The following is a 17,166-nucleotide window of genomic DNA, read 5'->3' on the forward strand; positions in this document are numbered from 1 at the left end:
ACCAAGGTGACATTTTTTCAAAAGAGAGGATGTCGGTTTTGATGTACATTTGTCTTACTGATACACATGACATGTTTAATGTTGACAAAACTTAGGATGTAATGGATTATCTTGCTTAGCTTTACTGTTTTGTAGGAATACGAAAGACACAAACTTGCCCTTAGAAGTTCACTGTTAGTAATACTGCAAAACAGGTGCTGAGTTTGTTAACTTATCATTTAGTTCAGTCCGAACCATTCCACAAGAATAAAAATAAGACCATGAGAGGAACCAGATACAGACCAAAGAAAAGTTCAAAAGTAAAAGCATTTTTTGCCAGCATGTTACACCAGCATCTAATCTACAAAATGATGGGGCTGAATTATATTTCTGCTGTGGTTATGGCTTTTGAAAATTACTAAACATTTCTGTAATTGTTTTACATCTCTTTCTTATGTATTTAGTACAGGGTCTCACTATGTAGATCGGATTCATAGTGATCCTTCCATTTTCAGCCTCCCAAGCGCTAGGCTTACAGGTGCACACCACCATGCCCAGTCTCAATCACTGTCTCAGTGTGACCCTGGGGGCAGGGCCAGCATTGTTTTACATCTTTTAAATTTGATTGATTTTTTGAAATTTTTGTTCAATCATGTGAATGCAATGTTTTGAGCATTTTAGGAAAGAAACACTTTTGCATAATTTAATTATTTAAGCTAGCCAGGACCAAAGAAACTCAAAATTCCCAGCATGCTGGATGAAAATGAATGTGGACAGCCAGGATTCCACTTAGCACTCTGAGCCACTGGAATGCCCCGTGGGGAGCACACAGGCAGAAAAGAACCTGCACGGACGATGGAGCTCCAGCTCCCAGGCGTCTGAAAAGCCTATTCGCAGAGTGCTGATCTGTTAGAGTACTGCAGCCACTGTATTACCTGGAGCTTGCTTTTGTGTCAATTCCGCACAGATTTGGCAAATTCAGTGATGAGAAACTATTTATTATTTCTATAGATTGAACAAAACCACACAGTTGCTCTAGGTGTTCTGAACAACCAGAAGGTTAAAAAATTAAATGTAGTTCAGATACTCTATCTTTAAAATATATATAAATATTTATCCCTATTTGATTATGAAATTGTATTATACTAATATTTCCACTGTATTTTAAGTAATTAACATAAATTAATAGCTTTATACCCAAAGCAGATTTTTCTCTATGGCAATAAAAAGCTCCCCAAGACGCTGTCTGATAGCTAAGCTTAGGGAGAAGTAATTTTAAATTGGTGAGGACATTTACACTTGAATTAGCTGTGTCTCCACAGGTCATTACTGAAAGTTAAGCTTCCTGTACGACTTTCTCTGCCTGTGGAAACCTTACACGCGTCCAGCCCAGCCCCCCTAGCCAGACTCTGCTCGCCTTCCTGCTGCATTCTACCTGCCCAAGTGCAGTGCTGCAGATGCGCACCTGCAGAAAGCGTCAGGCAGTAGCTGCCCTCGCCGCCTCTCTTCACACACCTTGCTTTGGAGGCTTTCTTCTAGCTTGCTGTTTTTAAACTTCTTACATAACTCCTCCTTAGAGGGAACTGTCTGCCTACCTGCATGAGTGTGATAGCAAAGCGAGGGTGCTGGGCCTCACGTGCCAGGGTGACGGCTCTGAAACAGGCAAAGAGCAAGGAAAATGAATCGGGCACAGATGCCACCGTGGGCACAGACTGTCCAGGGCAGTAGCGGGTCCACCCCGGTTTGCACAGATGTTTCCACGACTGGGAGAAAATGAGAACTCTGCTGCGTGTTGCTTTGTTTTCTGCAGAGCCTTCCCGCTTTCCTAGAGGAGATGACTGACTGTGAACGCCGCACTCAACAGGGCGTGAACGGGCAGAGCAGCAGAAGGCTAAGGGCTCAGGGCTGGACGGGACAAGCCTTCGCAGACAGACCACGACTGCTCTGCAAGTTCCCAGGGACGGTGAGCTGCAGTCACTCGAATGTGCTACAGAGAGAAAAGGCGCTGTGCGAAAGCGGGACGTGCTCTCAACCCACCTGGCAGCTTGACTCAGTGTTAAGTTGCTGAAGTGACACCACCCTAGTGACAGCCAATCACCTCAGCAATTCAAGAAGGCGGCATGGTGAAAACGAAGAGTGACCCTAACCCTTCCTGCTGTCAAGTCCTGCGCTTGCTCTGTCATTCACAGTGTCCAGCCCAGCCCCCACATTGGTCTTCCAAACTCTCTACCTAGTAGAGGTGGCTTCCTCTCATTCACTCAGATATAGCCCTGTCACCCAGTATACTTGGGATAGCAAAGGAAGCAGATGCAAACCCTACAGAGGAGAAAGCCCACATGGAGACTGCTGCTCAGAATAGAATATGCTCGCTCTTCCCGTGGTCCTTACATTTTCTACTTTTCTTCAGACTTTTACTAGCAGTTTGTCATAATATAGATTTCTTTAACAGATGAATTGCAAATTGGCAGCTACCTATGGTCCTATGAGAAGAGCCCCATTTCATCTCGTCCACTTTATTTGTGACTGTTCTTGCTTTGCGTGGGGATCTGAGATTTCCCCAAAGCCAGAATTTATGGCTGTCTTGCTTCTGTCTCCTAACAAATCCCATCTGCATGTCATCCCATTAGGAAGCAGCGCACATGAAGTTACTTCCCTTATTTCATTAAAATATTTTCCCATCTTATTAAAATATGCATCAAACATTCAGTTCCTGTACAGCTCAGCATAATTCCGGAAACCCACCTCTGAGCCCAGGTTTCTGCGTGTGAACCTGCTTCTCCTTACAAACAGTGAGGAATCCTGGGAGCAGCGCTACCGTCCTTTCCTAAATCAGCATTGCGGCGAGTGAAATGGAGCCCTGGCTCTCGGAGGAAGGGCGGGAGCTCTCACGTTCCCACGCCGCGCTCCAAGCGCCACTCCCGGGGACAGTTCCTGTTAATAATACGAAAGGCTGTGCCTGCCCAAGACAGCGGTTCCAGGGTGAGTCACTTGTCTGGTGCCAGGAGCGCGCCACGTGAGATGACTCGCAGGGGAGAACGCATCTCATCCCGTGTCAAAGCTTGATTCTGCACATGGCGCCATGAACTCAAAAGCCCCAAAGAGGAAACATTTACAAATGCCAAGCCCTGTTCTGAGGGTACCGCTCGTGCTCTGCAGGCACAAATGTCCCCCAGGGCAGCAGTCCCGGTGAGCCCCTCACCCTCCGGGCACACGCACGAGTCCTAAAGCCAGGGAAGCAGTTCGAGGGAGGGCGAGGTCGCCCCGCGCAGAAGGCAGCGCTTCTGCAGCAGCGGTGCCCGCTCTCGCGAGCTGCCGCGCTACGTGGCCACCGCCCCCAGCACGGCGCGCGGGTCCCGGGGGTGTCTGCGGTTGCGCTTCTTCTTCAGCTCCTGCATGTGCTTCCACTTGGGGCCGCCCTTGGGCCGCTGCCTCCGCTTCTCGCGGTGCCACATCTGCTCGCAGTACTGGTCCAGGCTGAAGCTCGGGCTGCTGAGGATCTGGATGTAGTCCTTGTAGCGCAGCCGGGACTCGGCCAGCAGGTCCTTGGTTGCGCCTTCCTCGCGCTCCGCCCGCCGGCTGCTTTCCATCTGCTGGCTCTCGATGACATTCAGGGTGAGCCGCGCCACCGTGTGCACGAAGCTGTGCTCCTGGGCCTGGCAGAAGTACACACCCGAGTCCCGCCTCTGCAGGCTGCGGATCAGGAGCCCGAACTCCGTCTTGATGACCCGCTCATCCGGCTTGAGCTGCGGGGAGGGGAAACAGGCAAGAGATTAAAAACAAGGCTAGGAGCAAGTGCAAACGAATCGCAAGGCTTTCCTGACAGGAGGCTGCAGCGCCTCCTTCTCTGCCATCAGCCGAGGCTGCCAGCCAGAGAGTGAAACCGCGCAGGGAAAGGAGCGGTCCTGACGTCACAGCCTCACGCTCTGCACTGGGGTCTCCTCAAGCCCCCTGAGCCTTCCCCACGGTGACTTTTTTTCTCACTACACGGCTAGGAACAGAAAGCAGTGGTGGAGAAGTGGAAGCCTTCAGCCGCCCGTTGACAGACTACTGCAGGTAGCGCTGGACACACTGAGGGCGCGGAGCAGCGCCTCGCGCAACTGGACAGTAGCTGTGCACTGCCTGAGCCTTGTGCTGCGAAGAGAACAAGAGTGCCAGCAGGAGGCGCTGCGTCTCAGCCTCCCTGGGATGGGCTCTGCATGCATATGGGAGTTCAGCCAGGCGCTGGAAGGCCTGGGGACCGACAGGGACATGCAAGCCCTAACCAGGTGGGGCCACAGCCAGAAGGTTGGTGACACAGCAGTGGAATTTCGCTTTGACGCAGACTGCGTTTTGCCCCTGTGAGTGTGCTACTTAGGAGGGGTCTGTGGAAACAGTTGTCAGTCCTCAAGGGAAAGAAAGCGCGGTGAACCGGAAGAAGCCGCTAGCAGCCCGGGCGCTTTCAGCCTCGAGGCCACAGCACCAGCACAGGAGTCTCACGCCAGGGTCGTGGACCAGATCTGTGCAATCCGTGAGCCACCTCCGCTGCTACGGGGGCCTCTTTAGCGACCCCAGGGCCGTGTTGCACGGGGCGCGATGGGGAATGGCAGTGACCCGAACAAGAGCAGCAACAGCAGCAACAACGGCCAGAAAGCTCTCTAGCTCCTGGTCCCTGACCACACAAGTCTCAGGGGAAGCCCAGGGCTGGGTGGGGGTTGGTGGCCGCCAGGCCGCCTCCACCCCAGGCCGCGCAGCAGCCTGCTCGTCGGTCCTTGCTTGTTTGGGGAGCTGCGTGGGTGGCTTTCTTTTCCTGACCAGTTTATTGTAAAGGCCCAGGCATTTTCAACACTGCTGCCATACGAACCAACCGCGAATGTGTACACACTCTTGCACTCCACGGCGCAGTCCCTCTGAAAAGGCACCCATTTGCACTGGCCTGATTCTAAATGGCCAGCGTTCAACGGAAATGGCAATTTGAGAAAGGAAGGGGCCAAGATATGGGGGCGAGGGTGGGAAGAGAAAGGGACACAACCCGAATTCTGGCTCTCTGTGTCCGTGTCCCAGCCCCACGAGGGACACAGTCACACTGCACTGCAAGCCTGCACTGGCGACAGCACAGAAATGCCACGTATCTGCTGTCTTCTAATCACTTTATCGGATGAATGTTTAGAAATTTAAATGTGTCCTCAATCTCCAGGCACTGGCTCTCTGACATGGCTTCTCGTGGCTGCACAGCCTGCCTCCTACCACTGCCCTCATCTCCCATGGCCAGCTGTGGCCTGGCACATGGTGTGTTGGGGCTCAGAGCAGAGCACTCTGCAGGTGTGGGTGCATTTGGAGGTTAGGGTAGCACCAGCAGTGTCACAGGTGGCCACCGAGCTACAGAAGAGGCAGCTTCCCACAGCTTTGCCTCTGTGGTTCTCTGAGAAAAGGCCCAGGGCCCTTCTGTCAGGTCCAGGGATGGCCAGATCGCCTCCGCAACTGTATCTTGCTAAGGCTTCACCTGTATTTAATGTGGCTTCCGGAGGTTGCCACACCACTGACTCACTATTGTGTTGTGCTCTTTAATCTCCTGACAGGAAGAAATGATGCCTTTGGCTGCACACACACATTGTGCAACACTTCATCACGACCTGCGTCCTGTTCCTGTTGTTGGGCCCCCAAATCCAGGCCTCACCCTGTTGCCCCTCTGTCTCCCAAAGGACTAGAGCTGTTGTAAACACCTGGCATGTCACCACTCGCTTGTGTTCCCACCTGTCCTGCCTCCCTTGGAACACGCAGCTTGTTCTTCAGAGCAGGTAGAAAACCTGCTGCCAAAAGTTAAGGGCTTTGTGGGTTTAGCCAGGTTTTGTTTCTTTCCTTAGTCTTCAAAACTACAGCTTTAATGAGATGTCATCTCTAATGACACATTTTGAATTGATCTACTTTCTGGGATTTTCAAAACTGAGACACAAAATTCTGTGACCTAGAAGACCACGCCCCATCATCAAAGAGGTGCCTGGCTGGTGCGCCTCGATGCTCCCATTCTGGCTGGACCCAAGGTGATGCTGCTGTTTCTAATTGTAATGTGCGATGCACTACTAAGACATACTTAGGACAGTTCAGCAGTTTTCCTCTCAGAGAGAACATGAGTCAGGCACCATTCAGGCCCTCGTGGTGCCGGTGGCCTGGGGTGGGTGAGAACAGATGCCTGGTATTTGCCACCCTGGAGCTCCCAGCTGTGTGGCGAGCTCGCCGAGAGCCTGCCACGTTTACCTACACTCCTTGGCTTCATTAGTCCTTGTGCTTTATTGCAATTTTGAAGCTATTTATACTGATTTTGTAATAAAAACTTTTAAAGACTAAAAGGGGACCAGTGCAATTATCTGGAGACATTTAAAAATATTTTAATCAATATTAAAATTTATTTTGTTATTCTTTCTTCAATATTCAACTTTGGAAAATACAGCCTGGCAAATGGCATGATGCAGGGCCTCTCTGGCCCACTGGCACCCACATGTCCTTCGGAAGCCTGGGCACTGTCCTGCACCTGCCGGCTGCGGCAGAGGCCATCAACATCCAAGGCAGCTCCTAAGACAGCCAGCAGAGAGCTGACCACTGCGACCCCAGCGGCACCCAGTCACAAATGGCAGGCAGGAAACTTTGGGCTGGTGACAGCTGCCTGCTGCTGGGGACACCGCGCCCTGGTGTCTTGGAGGGCAGTGGCCTCCAGGCCATGAGCCAAGGGTGAAGAGCAGGAAAATGTTCCCTGGCAGTGGCTGCAGGCCAGGCTCAGGGCAGGAAGCAGCACCACAGGCCACACCGCAGGGCAGAGTGGCCTGAGGAACACCAGAGAGGACACGGAGGAGCGCCAGCAACCACGCTGCCTACACCTCACTGCGGGGCATGCAGTGCACAGCACTGCGGCCATGCGCGGCCCGTGCAGTGGGTGCCAACGGAGGCGCAGATCTGTAGGGAACAGGAAGACCAGAATGCAGGTGACAGAGCTGGTCATGGCCCTGTAGCTGGAAGATGACCCAGGTTAAGCCCAACTTTCTCTAAAGGTCAAATTAAATGCACTGCTGAGGACATGTCATTTAGGAAGGAATTATATTTGACTGAAAGGAAATCATCACATTTTACCAGCTATAAAGTGCAGACTATTGGTTAATTAGGTTTAGAATTAAAACACTGTGATGTAACTAAAATAAATCTGCATGTTAAAAGATAGCTGGCGTTCTCCTAGTGTTTCAGGGACAGGAAGCTCCCGCCCTACACTGTGATATAGAGCAACCACCTCTGGATCAGGCAAATTCTAATGTCTGCTGGGAAAAGTGAGACCCTTGCATACCCAGTGTGCATGTGAGCCTCGTTAGTCACAGAATTTAGGTATCAGTAAGGATGAATAATCAGGTTTCATTGAAGAAATGAAGCACCATAAAGGAGTGTTCAGCACATAGAGACAATAATTTGATACTCTTATAGGTGTTATAATGTAGGTTGTGATAGTAACTTCATGATTTAGTGGAATTCTGTGTGTGTGTGTGTGTGTGTGTGTGTGTGTGTGTGTTTGTCTATCTGTCTATCTGTCTGTCTGTCTGTCTGTCTGTCTGTCTGTCTGCCTGCCTGCCTGCCTGCCTGCCTGCCTGCCTCTTTCTTTCTGTTTCTCTTTCTGTCTTTTTGTCTCCTTCCCTCCCTATCTCCCTCCCTGGATTTCAAGTTCTAAAGACTGACCCGGGTTTTGGCACTAAGCTACATCCTCAGGCCTTATTATCATTGTTTTTAGTAGTAGTAGTTTTAATTTTGAGACCGTTTCTCTTAGTCATTAAGTGGTCCGGGCTGGGCTCAAGCTGGGCTCCTCCTGTCCCAGCTTCCTGGAGAGCTAGGCCTCCAGGCGGGTGCGTTTCAGTGACCATTCCCAGCCTTGGAGTTGCGCCTTACAGCAGCCCCTTGTGATGCAGTTTGCCTGCTCTGCTCTGAATTTCTCGGCCTCCCAGCTGACGCCTGGCTTTGAGAGCTTTCTCTCTAGGGACTGCACTGCACAGGCTTGGGCCTCACCTCAGGACAGACACAGAGCTGTGGGGGACTCAGTGATGCGTCCCCCACCAAGCTGTCAGCCCTGGGAGCAAGGCTGCGTGAGGTGGAGACTCACTATCTTCCACTGAGGTTTGTCTGATCACATTTGCTTCTCTGAATGCTTCGAGATTGATCAGAGAGGCTGTAGGGTGACACCCAGCCACCAAGCTCCAGGAGGCAGCTCCGGGGCCAGAGCAGCATGTCCCAGAGGTGACCGGAGTGACTTCCAGTCCCGCACCTGGCAGGCGCGTGAGGGCTGCTTCACAAGGCTGCGTTTTGGGTTTTCCTGTTTGCTTTGCACAGTGACTTTTGAGTTCATGTTGCGTCCTTTAGAAGGCTCTGCCTCTGGGACTCAGGGCTGTCGCCGAGGGGCTCGGGACTGCGGCCTGGCTCAGGGCAGCCCTTCTGGAGCCCGCACCCTTCCCTGCTCACTGCAGCGAGCTCCCTTGTACTCAAGGAGAGCGAGCAGGTTCCGTGCGCTACAGCAGCGAGTAACTACTCTGCTAACTAACCCTCTTTTCATAACTTTCAAATTATATTAATCCAGGGTTTCCCATAGTGTCCACCATTATGCGTGAAGTTCTATCACTAGGAAAACCTATGTCAAAAAGTCTCTGATGTACTTCACTTACCGCGTATGCTAGAAAAAATACCCCCAAACGTCAGTAGAGGCCGGCCTGATAGCGGACTAAAGCGCCTGCGTAGGCAGAGCGTAGCGGCCAGGGTTCGACCCCGACGTGCCATGCCGACCGTGCGCCAAGACAGTGATTGAGACTTGGCTTGGCAGTGCGCGCCTGTAATCCCAGTACTTGGGAGGCTGAAAACAGGAGGATCACTACGAGTCTTATCTACACAGCGAGGCCCTGGGGACCCTGGAGACCCTGTCCTACATACAGGGAAAAATAAAAAGTCTATAGAGTAACCATGTTACTTTACCCTGTTTGTTTTAATTTTATTATTTTATGTCCAAATTCTTATCTTGCTTGTTTATCTGACCTGATAAACATAGGATTTATATTTTCATACAAACTCTGTGTGTTGCTCTGTGATCTCTTTCTTTCTTTATCTTTTTTTAGTATTTAGTACAGGGTCTCATTACGTAGATCACACTCACAGTGGTCCCCAGGGGTGGAGCCTGCATGGCTTGTGGTGCCAGGGATCGAGCCCGGCCCCTGAGCTCTGCCTGCGCAGGCGCGTTGTCCTCTGCACCATCGAGCTGTCTACTCTGTGATCGTAACTGTGCAGCAAGTGAGTTACAAGTCCTGCTACTGTGCAGTAAAAAGTACAGCACTCTCGTCATAGGAAAATTTCCTAAGACACAGGAAATCCAGAAGACATAAAAATGTGAAAAATCATATCAATTTCTTTTAAAAGTTCCATCTCCTTAGAAATGGATTTAGCTGGTGTCCTTGTATCGAAGGAGAGCGGCAGCTGTTGTCCTCCTCTCCTGGGGCAATGACAGAGCCAACGAGGGCGAGGAGCCAGGCCCCACCACTGCCGTGGCCCAGGGTGGTGCTGTCGCCCTGCAGGGAGCACTGGCGAGGTGGGGCCAACTCACCTCACAGCGTTCCTCTCCTGTGCGCTGGACGAACCATTTCATGGACGCTTGCTGGGACTTTGGGACACATTCCAGGAAGGTGGAATTAAACTCAATGCCAAAAATCACCTTTTCATCAGCAGTTTCATGACTAATGCCTGAAAAGCAAACATAGGAAGAGGAGATTAACCCTGACCTGATTTTAAAAGCTAGGAGAAAATAGATTGATTCGGAACAGATGCCAGTGAAAAAGAGCCACGCTCACTGTTAAGGAGAAAGGAAACTAACGCTGTGACACTGTCTCTGCAGAGTCACATTTTATCCAATGGATTGGTTTTTAAATCTTTGCATCTCTATTACAATATTTACTCATTTATTGCTTACAGTTTACATTTTCAAAAATAATAATTCATGAGACCAAACTGATCACTGTGCCTAAGTTGAATTAGCTGCTGGCATCTCTTAATGCCTTAACATCTTTTTGTTCACATAAAACATAACTACTTTTATAGTCAACTCTGCAGTTCACTTTTAAAGAGAAACTGTCTGAATTGGCCCACAGAGCAGACTAGAAAACTTTAAGACATTCTGATATAAGAAAAATAAGTACAATGAAATACTGGCACGCAAAGAAACATGGAGAAGACCTCAAATCTGGGCTGTCTCTAGATTATCTACCAATTGTTTTCTATTTTTTCTCAGAAAAATTTCCACATCTACCCTGCATTTGCCCCGGCCAAAGATGGGACGTAAAGAGCAGTGCTCCCTCCTGGATGCCTTCTTCCAGGATGTCAGGCGACCCTCTGAGGCCCTGCGCACCCTGAGAAGCCAGGGCTTTGTCCCGTGAGGGCTCTCAGGGCTGTAGTTCCCTGACCAGGTGGAAGGCAGCTCCCGCGGGCCTGAGCTCGCATGTTTTCACCATATCTTCGGGTATCTCAGTTCTACCACCAACCTCCTTAGCGTGTTAGCCACCAGCCCAAAGTTTAAAGACCTTCCCTGAACCCCAAGACGCAGTGCACAGAACCCGCGGCCCGCAGCTGAGTACATACATGTCCAGCAGCGAGGCTTGTTTCCGAGCAACTGCTTTTTACTTTATTCCTGTTTTACTTGCAATAATTAAATCAAACGTATTTTCTGCAAAGAGTAAGACTATTGTACAGGTTCATTTGGATGTGACTGTTGCCTCTCTTCACTCTTTTCAGAAGTTCAAGGTTATTGTGAAATAAATTCATTATCCATTTTTTCTCTCATTAAAATTTGAATTTAAGGTATAAAAATCTATACAAAAAAATTAAGTGAAACATTCTGACTTGATGGATTAACCTCTACTAATGTTAACAATTTGTGGATCCTTTTTAAATTTGTAATCTACTCATGAGCCTCAGCTATTCTGCAGGTTATCCCTGTATTGCCTCAGCCAAACTGCTAAACGCACAAGCCTGCTCACACATTAATGTATTTAGTACAGGGTCTACAGGGTCTCACTATGTAGACCAGGCTCATAGTGATTTCCTGTTTTCAGCCTCGCAAGTGCCGGGATTATAGGCGCGCCACCACGCCCAGTCTGAATCGCTGTCTCAGCACGCCCCAGGGGCGGGGCCAGCATGGCACACCAGGGATGGACTCTGGCCACTGTGCTCTGTCTAAGCAGATGCTTTAGTCTGCTGAACTATCTGGCCAGCCCTGTTATCAAATTTTTAATCATGAAACTTACATAAACAATATCTGAAAATGGAATAGCTCCTTATTATGTATAAAATATCATGCATGTTTTTATCTTCTAATCTGCAGTCAAAACTTGTTTTCCATGGAGAAGCGGCTGGAGATTCCTTACAGTGGATGCACAAAGGGCCGCAGCGGAAGCCAGAGCCGAGCTCCTGCCCACATATGCGTGTGGCTCTGGGTTCCATCTCCAGTACCATAAAAAATGAATTTTAATAAAAATGTGACGTTTCAAAGTGCACGATTGGATCTGTTTATCACTTTTAAGCACAACTCGTTGGCATGGATGGATGATGTATCCTCAGTAAAAATGCAGTTTCACAGCCTCCAACAATTAATGCACCAAGGAAAGGACGGGATGAGGAGACGCAGCTCGGCTTGCCAGTTACCTGGGACTCAGCTTCAGGATGGAGCGCAGGCGCACACCCGCGAAGGGTCAGGCACAGGCGTCCCCCGGCCTCCCGTGGAGCCCGCCCATGCCTGCCTCTCCCACAGCTGCTCTGCTTGGCGCCAATGCTGCGCTCCCCAAGCGGACTCATGGCTGCTAGCTCCTCCTGCAGCAATCAATAATCTATACAGCTGTCAATTATTTCAATTAAAACAAAACTTTTCTGAGCCATGAAATGTGTAGACACTGGGGCTGCCACAAAGTTAGCCCAACCATGGGAGGCCTTTGATTTTAATTCCTGTTGTTTATAAAGTTTCACTTTCCCCTCAGGCCTAGCTGGAAGGCTTCCCACTCACCCAGGGACCCTTCTCCTAGCAGCCTGGTCCCGCACTGGATGATGGAAACTTCTCCTCCAGCAATGGACACTTCTGCTCAAGTGTGCACGTGTGTGTGCCAGTGTGGGTACACAGTGTGTGCACATGTACAGTGTGTACACATAGAGGTGCGCATGTGCAGTGTGTGCGAAGAGTGCGCATGTGCAGTGTGTGCGTAGAGTGTGCTCATATGCCGCGTACGTAGTGTATGCACATGTACAGTGTGTGTATGTAGTGTGTGTGCATGGAGTGTGCATGTACAGTGTGTGTGCAGTGTGCGCATGTGTCGTGGGTGCACATGTGCCGTGTGTGTACATAGTGTGTGCTCATGTAGTGTGTGTGCAGAGAGTGTGCGCATGTACGGTGAGCACGTGCGAGTGTATGTCCCCGTTTTCTGCCCAAAGCAGGCTGAGAATGGAAGGCAGCTCAGGCTCCGTCTACTGCTCAGCTCGCCTCCCTGTCCCGCCGCTCCTCTCGAGCCCGCCTCCCCCTTTCATCTGCCAAGATCTCCCTTTCGAGGACCAGGTTTTCTGGAACAACACTGCCCCGTGTTCAAGTCTGCTCAACCTCCTACGCAAGTTGCGCGACTGTGCTTTCTGACGCTGCCCTGAGCCCCAGAGCTCAGCGAGGAGCGCTGCCTAGTGGAACACTCAGGACAGCTGCCTGCATGTGGAGGCCACTTGGAGTTTCCTGACCCTCCAGTGCACATGCAGGCTCCTGTGGGAGGACACGGAAGGCACAGCCGCCTGCTTGGGAACTTGTGGTTCTCTCAGCCTGCCTGGGAGGTCCCTGAGTTCACTCCACATGACTGAAGGGTTGGGGCTATATCCTGTTGCATCTCTAAAAGCAGTTTCCAGGCTTTACAAGACTAGGGGAGTGAAAATGCAACAAAAGCTACAGCATAGGAGTCTTAAACGACACATGAAACAAATCATGACGTAACAAAGGATTATTCACTTAGGTTTGTAGAAGGGGGATTGGTTCATAAATTTCCTGCTGCTTTTCCAAAACATAAGCATGACATGAAATGAGATATTCTCACAATAGAAACTTGGAGACACAAAGCGAGGCTGGGATGACCGTCTGAGGTGACAAGGGCAGCGTGAGCAGCCGCGCATACTCACCGTCCTCCGCGTCCCAGCACTGGGTGAGCGGGTCGCCGTACTTCACATCTTGGCGCCGGGCTCGCCTGCGAAAGGAGCTCCAGTGATTAGAGGTTCGAGCACAGCAAGTGGGACGCAGAAGAGCTGCACCCGCACGGGGGCCTGCTGCTCAGGGCTAAGGTGCCGGCCTAGCAGTGCGAGGCCTCAGGCTCAGTTCCAGCACCTCAGCAAAAGAAAATGAGCAATCCAAAAGGCTGCAGCTAAGGTTAACGGGGGATGCAGAATTCTGCCTTTATTCTGCTTTTCCTAAGCGGGGGTCACTAGTCCAGGCAATCCCGGTTATTTAAATACCTCTAAAAAAAATCCATTTAGCATTAAGAATCTCTGTCTGCTGCTCTTTTTCTCTGGCTTTACCAATTATTCAGCAGGACAGGTAGGATGTCATTAGAGTATGGTGACAAGACAGATGGCATGAGGGTAACTGCTCTCTGTCAGCCACGGGAAAAGCAGTAATATGGGAAAGAGCTCTTTTATCTTATTTATTTATTTAGGTTCAGGGTCTGCTATGTAGCTCTGAATCATAGTGATCCTCCTGTCTCAGCCTCCCCAGCACTGGGATGACTGGTGTGTGTCACCATGCCTGGTTTTAGAGGCTGGCAAAGCATGTGGTATCAGGGATTGAACCCGGGTCCTTGCTCTTGCCAGGCAGGCACCTAGACCACGGAGCTATCTCCCCAGCCCCAATGAAGGAGTTTTAATAACTGGTAAGAAAGGATACACAACTGTATCATGTTAGCTTCACAGTTACATAGACTTGCTTGAGCAATGAGATCAGCATTGTTCGAAGACAAAGTCCCAGTTGGATGTGGCACAAATGGCTACAGGACACTTGTGTGTTTTGATATGCACTTCACATTTCTCTGTACTGATGATGATTACATAGTGGCTTCTGCATTGCGCCCCATAGTTTCCTTCAGAGAAAAGAGTATCATATGCAAAAAGGAAGACCCCCGCTACATCCACACTAAGCATGGCTTACATTCCTAAGGTATTCTCACTTGCTTTGGGTATTTCTTTTACTGTAAATTACATTTGCTTTTAACTGATCCCCAACAACATAAAAATACATGTGTCTTCACAGCATGTAGGAGCACGTGCACAGCAGCTCACCCTGCCCCCGCCTCCCACCTGCCCCTCATCTCCACCCTGCTCAGCAGTCAGAGCGACAGCATTCGCTGCTCCACTGTGCAGAGCCCTCGGGGTGGGCGCTGCCCCGATGGCAGCCCTGTCAGAGAGCCCGCTCGCCCTGGGCCTCTTAGGCTCTTGGACCTGGAGTCCGCTCAGGACAGCAGCACAGTGCTATGTCTGTGAGAGCAGAGACGCGGTCCTGGGAACCACACAGAGGAAAAGCTGCAGCGGCACAAGGTGCACAAGGCCATGAATGCTTCCAAATCTTGGCTTCTTCAGAAACAGGGTTGACCAATCGAGCTGAAGGGCCACCGTCAACCAGGGAGTGTTCTGGTGTCAGCACCTGCAAAGCGCTCCCCAAAGACGGCCCCGATGAGCTGTGTGCTCTGCAAGCCGCCACTCAAAATTCCACTGAATTTTTAGTTTTAACTCTCAATAGCTGAATATGTGCATTACATTTAATTCAGAGATGTGAGAGAATGCAAAACATGGCCCGAGTGAAGGTGTGCTCACCACACATTCAATCGCTGATTCTGAGAGTTTAGAATTTCACAAATCAGTAAAGTGCCCAAAGGAAACAGCGTGTATGGGCGACAGCGCATGCGTGCTCGCCTCTCAGGAAGAAAAGGCATAAAGAAAGAAACAACTATTTTTCTAACATTCTACCTTGAAGAAAATACACTTTAAACAATATTTTTAAAGTAGTGCTACTCTAACACACATCTAAAAATATTACTGCACATTAGCTAATGCTGGGCATGCTGCCACCTTTTGGGGTGTTTCTCTGTTCTTCTGGCATCCAAGTAGGTTGAGATGGCATCTTATGGCTGTGTGGCATCTCTCACTGGTGTAGAGAAGGGATCACTGGTTAAGAATTCTTGGCTCAAGACAGAATGACTGCCAAGAATGCATAAAATAATGATGTGCTACCAGCAGGGGACAGTTTATAGAAAAGTATCTGAGTGACAGAAATTGACTGAGTTAGAGTGATTAGAGATAAAATTCTACCAAGGCATAGGGATACACACTTTGTAGTTTATAATCTGCAATTTTATGAATATATATATATATATATCTTTATAAATTACTTACAAAACAGCAAGTATAAATATGTGAATAATTAGAAATAAGAGGGGAGAAGTGTAAAAAATCGATGAAGGAAAGAAAACTTCTATTACTGTGTGGCATAAATGGCAGAAAATGAACCTTTTCTTGGGGTTTTCCGGGTCCACATTTCTGCCTTTCAGAACACCTACTCTACCCATCTTTAGTACTTCATTTTAGGTAAAACTGGGAACTAGCACTTTAACATCAGTATGACCTTGGAAACCAGATTTCTTTGGACTTCCGTTCCGCTCTGGAGGGGACACAGGGGCCCCACCCGGCCCGGAGCGTGCCGCCCGCGCAGGCCCTCCTGCGCGCTTACCTCTTGGAGGTGGGTGCGTACCGGGAGCACGCGCTTCCGTCCCAGGCGCAGTAGGGGTCTCTGGCTAGGCAGCAGTCCGCACACGCTTTCCCGTACGTGTCGCACCTGTGCAGGGAGAGCTGCACCAGCCCATCTCGGGAGCCCACGTACAACTGTTGCTGGAATCAGGCAGAGTGAATGCATTAGCAGCGGCTCTCACACAGCCTCGGGGACTTCCTGTCCTTGAGTGCCGCACGGCAGCTCAAAACCTGTGTGCCCTGTGTCCTGCCCATTATAACCACTTGCACAGGGACAGAACGAGCGGAAAATGCGGCCTCCCTGTCCTGGTCGGACTGTGCGGGGAAGACTCTGATGCCGAGCTGGGCAGCGTTCCTGAAGCTCGAGGCGCTTGCCACCATGCCAAGGTCCAAGCAGCTGCCTCACTGCTGGAGGAAGATATCAAGTCCTTTCTCAGTGGTTGGGAGTGGACTTGGGGAATCATTATCAGCCCCCGGAGCTGGCACGATGAGTGGCCCTCCCTTGGCGGCTCCTCCATGTTCCCTGTGCAAGGTGACCGCAGAGATTTTGGACACTTTCCTCTTGTCTTAATTAGCCACTGTATTTGCTAATGAAGTCCTGACCCTTGAAAGAATTTGTGTAGTAAGTGTTCTAGCGAGTGCATTTGGTGTCCCTCCAACTAAAGGGCCAAGCAGACTGAACAGACCCTGTGCCATGGGACGCCATGGAGTTGACGTTGAATATTCATCCTGAAGTGTACGCGCTCCTTCCCACATGACCCCTGAGTGTTGTTACCTCCCTGGGGCACTGTGCCCTTGCAGAGCCCCTCACCAAGTCTACCAGGCCACTCTGAGCTTCTGGTAAAGGGAAAGCACCTCTGAAGCAGCACACCACACCCACGCTGCAGAAGTGGATCCACCTGGTTCTTTCAGCGCTGTGCAACCGCCCATGAGGACTGTGCTGCTCAGAGGTGCAAGGAATGCTGCCCGCCGGCTGCGCCATCGGCATTCTCTGCAGCATTTGAGGCGGGTGACAATGCTTTTCTCACAACTCTGCTGTTTCCTAGTCTCTCTCCTGACTTCTTCCTCAGACATTTGCCTCCTTTGTGGTTTCTTTGTTTGCAATAACCCCGGGATTTTCTTCTTTTCTGATCTTCTTCTCTTTACCCTTTCAATAGCACTGGACTCGGAGGTATCTTGGAAACAGATGTGAGCACAGCAGTTTCCGTGTCTCCTCCCTCCGATGCCGCCGGTGGCCTGGGAGCTGCCCGAGACGTCTTCTCTCACGTTCAGCCCGTCACCACTTTCCATTCTCTCACAGCAGTTGTCATGCGGCTTCCTCTCCTCTCCCCCCCCCGGCCTCTCTTTCTCCCTTTCTCCATTCCTTCCTGGCTCTCTTACTAGTTCTCTAATAGCCTCTGT

At 50.3% G+C, this 17,166-nt stretch overlaps 1 protein-coding gene across 2 annotated transcripts in view; it reads right to left on the reverse strand.

Moving 5' to 3' along the window:
- Window positions 1–554: 554 nt before the first annotated feature.
- Sema3d (semaphorin 3D) overlaps window positions 555–17,166 on the reverse strand; it is a 170,119-nt gene continuing 153,507 nt past the window's right edge. For both annotated transcript variants that reach the window (XM_004639275.2, XM_023724306.1), the window contains 4 exons: window positions 15,749–15,906; window positions 13,156–13,220; window positions 9,569–9,705; window positions 555–3,722 (listed from right to left, as the gene is read on the reverse strand). In XM_004639275.2, coding sequence (XP_004639332.1) covers window positions 3,297–3,722; window positions 9,569–9,705; window positions 13,156–13,220; window positions 15,749–15,906 — 786 coding nt within the window. In that variant the 3' untranslated portion in view covers window positions 555–3,296. The remainder of the gene's footprint in view (window positions 3,723–9,568; window positions 9,706–13,155; window positions 13,221–15,748; window positions 15,907–17,166) is intronic.

The sequence above is a fragment of the Octodon degus genome, unplaced genomic scaffold (assembly GCF_000260255.1).
Source record: "Octodon degus isolate 3935 unplaced genomic scaffold, OctDeg1.0 scaffold00108, whole genome shotgun sequence".
Lineage (NCBI taxonomy): Eukaryota > Metazoa > Chordata > Mammalia > Rodentia > Octodontidae > Octodon > Octodon degus.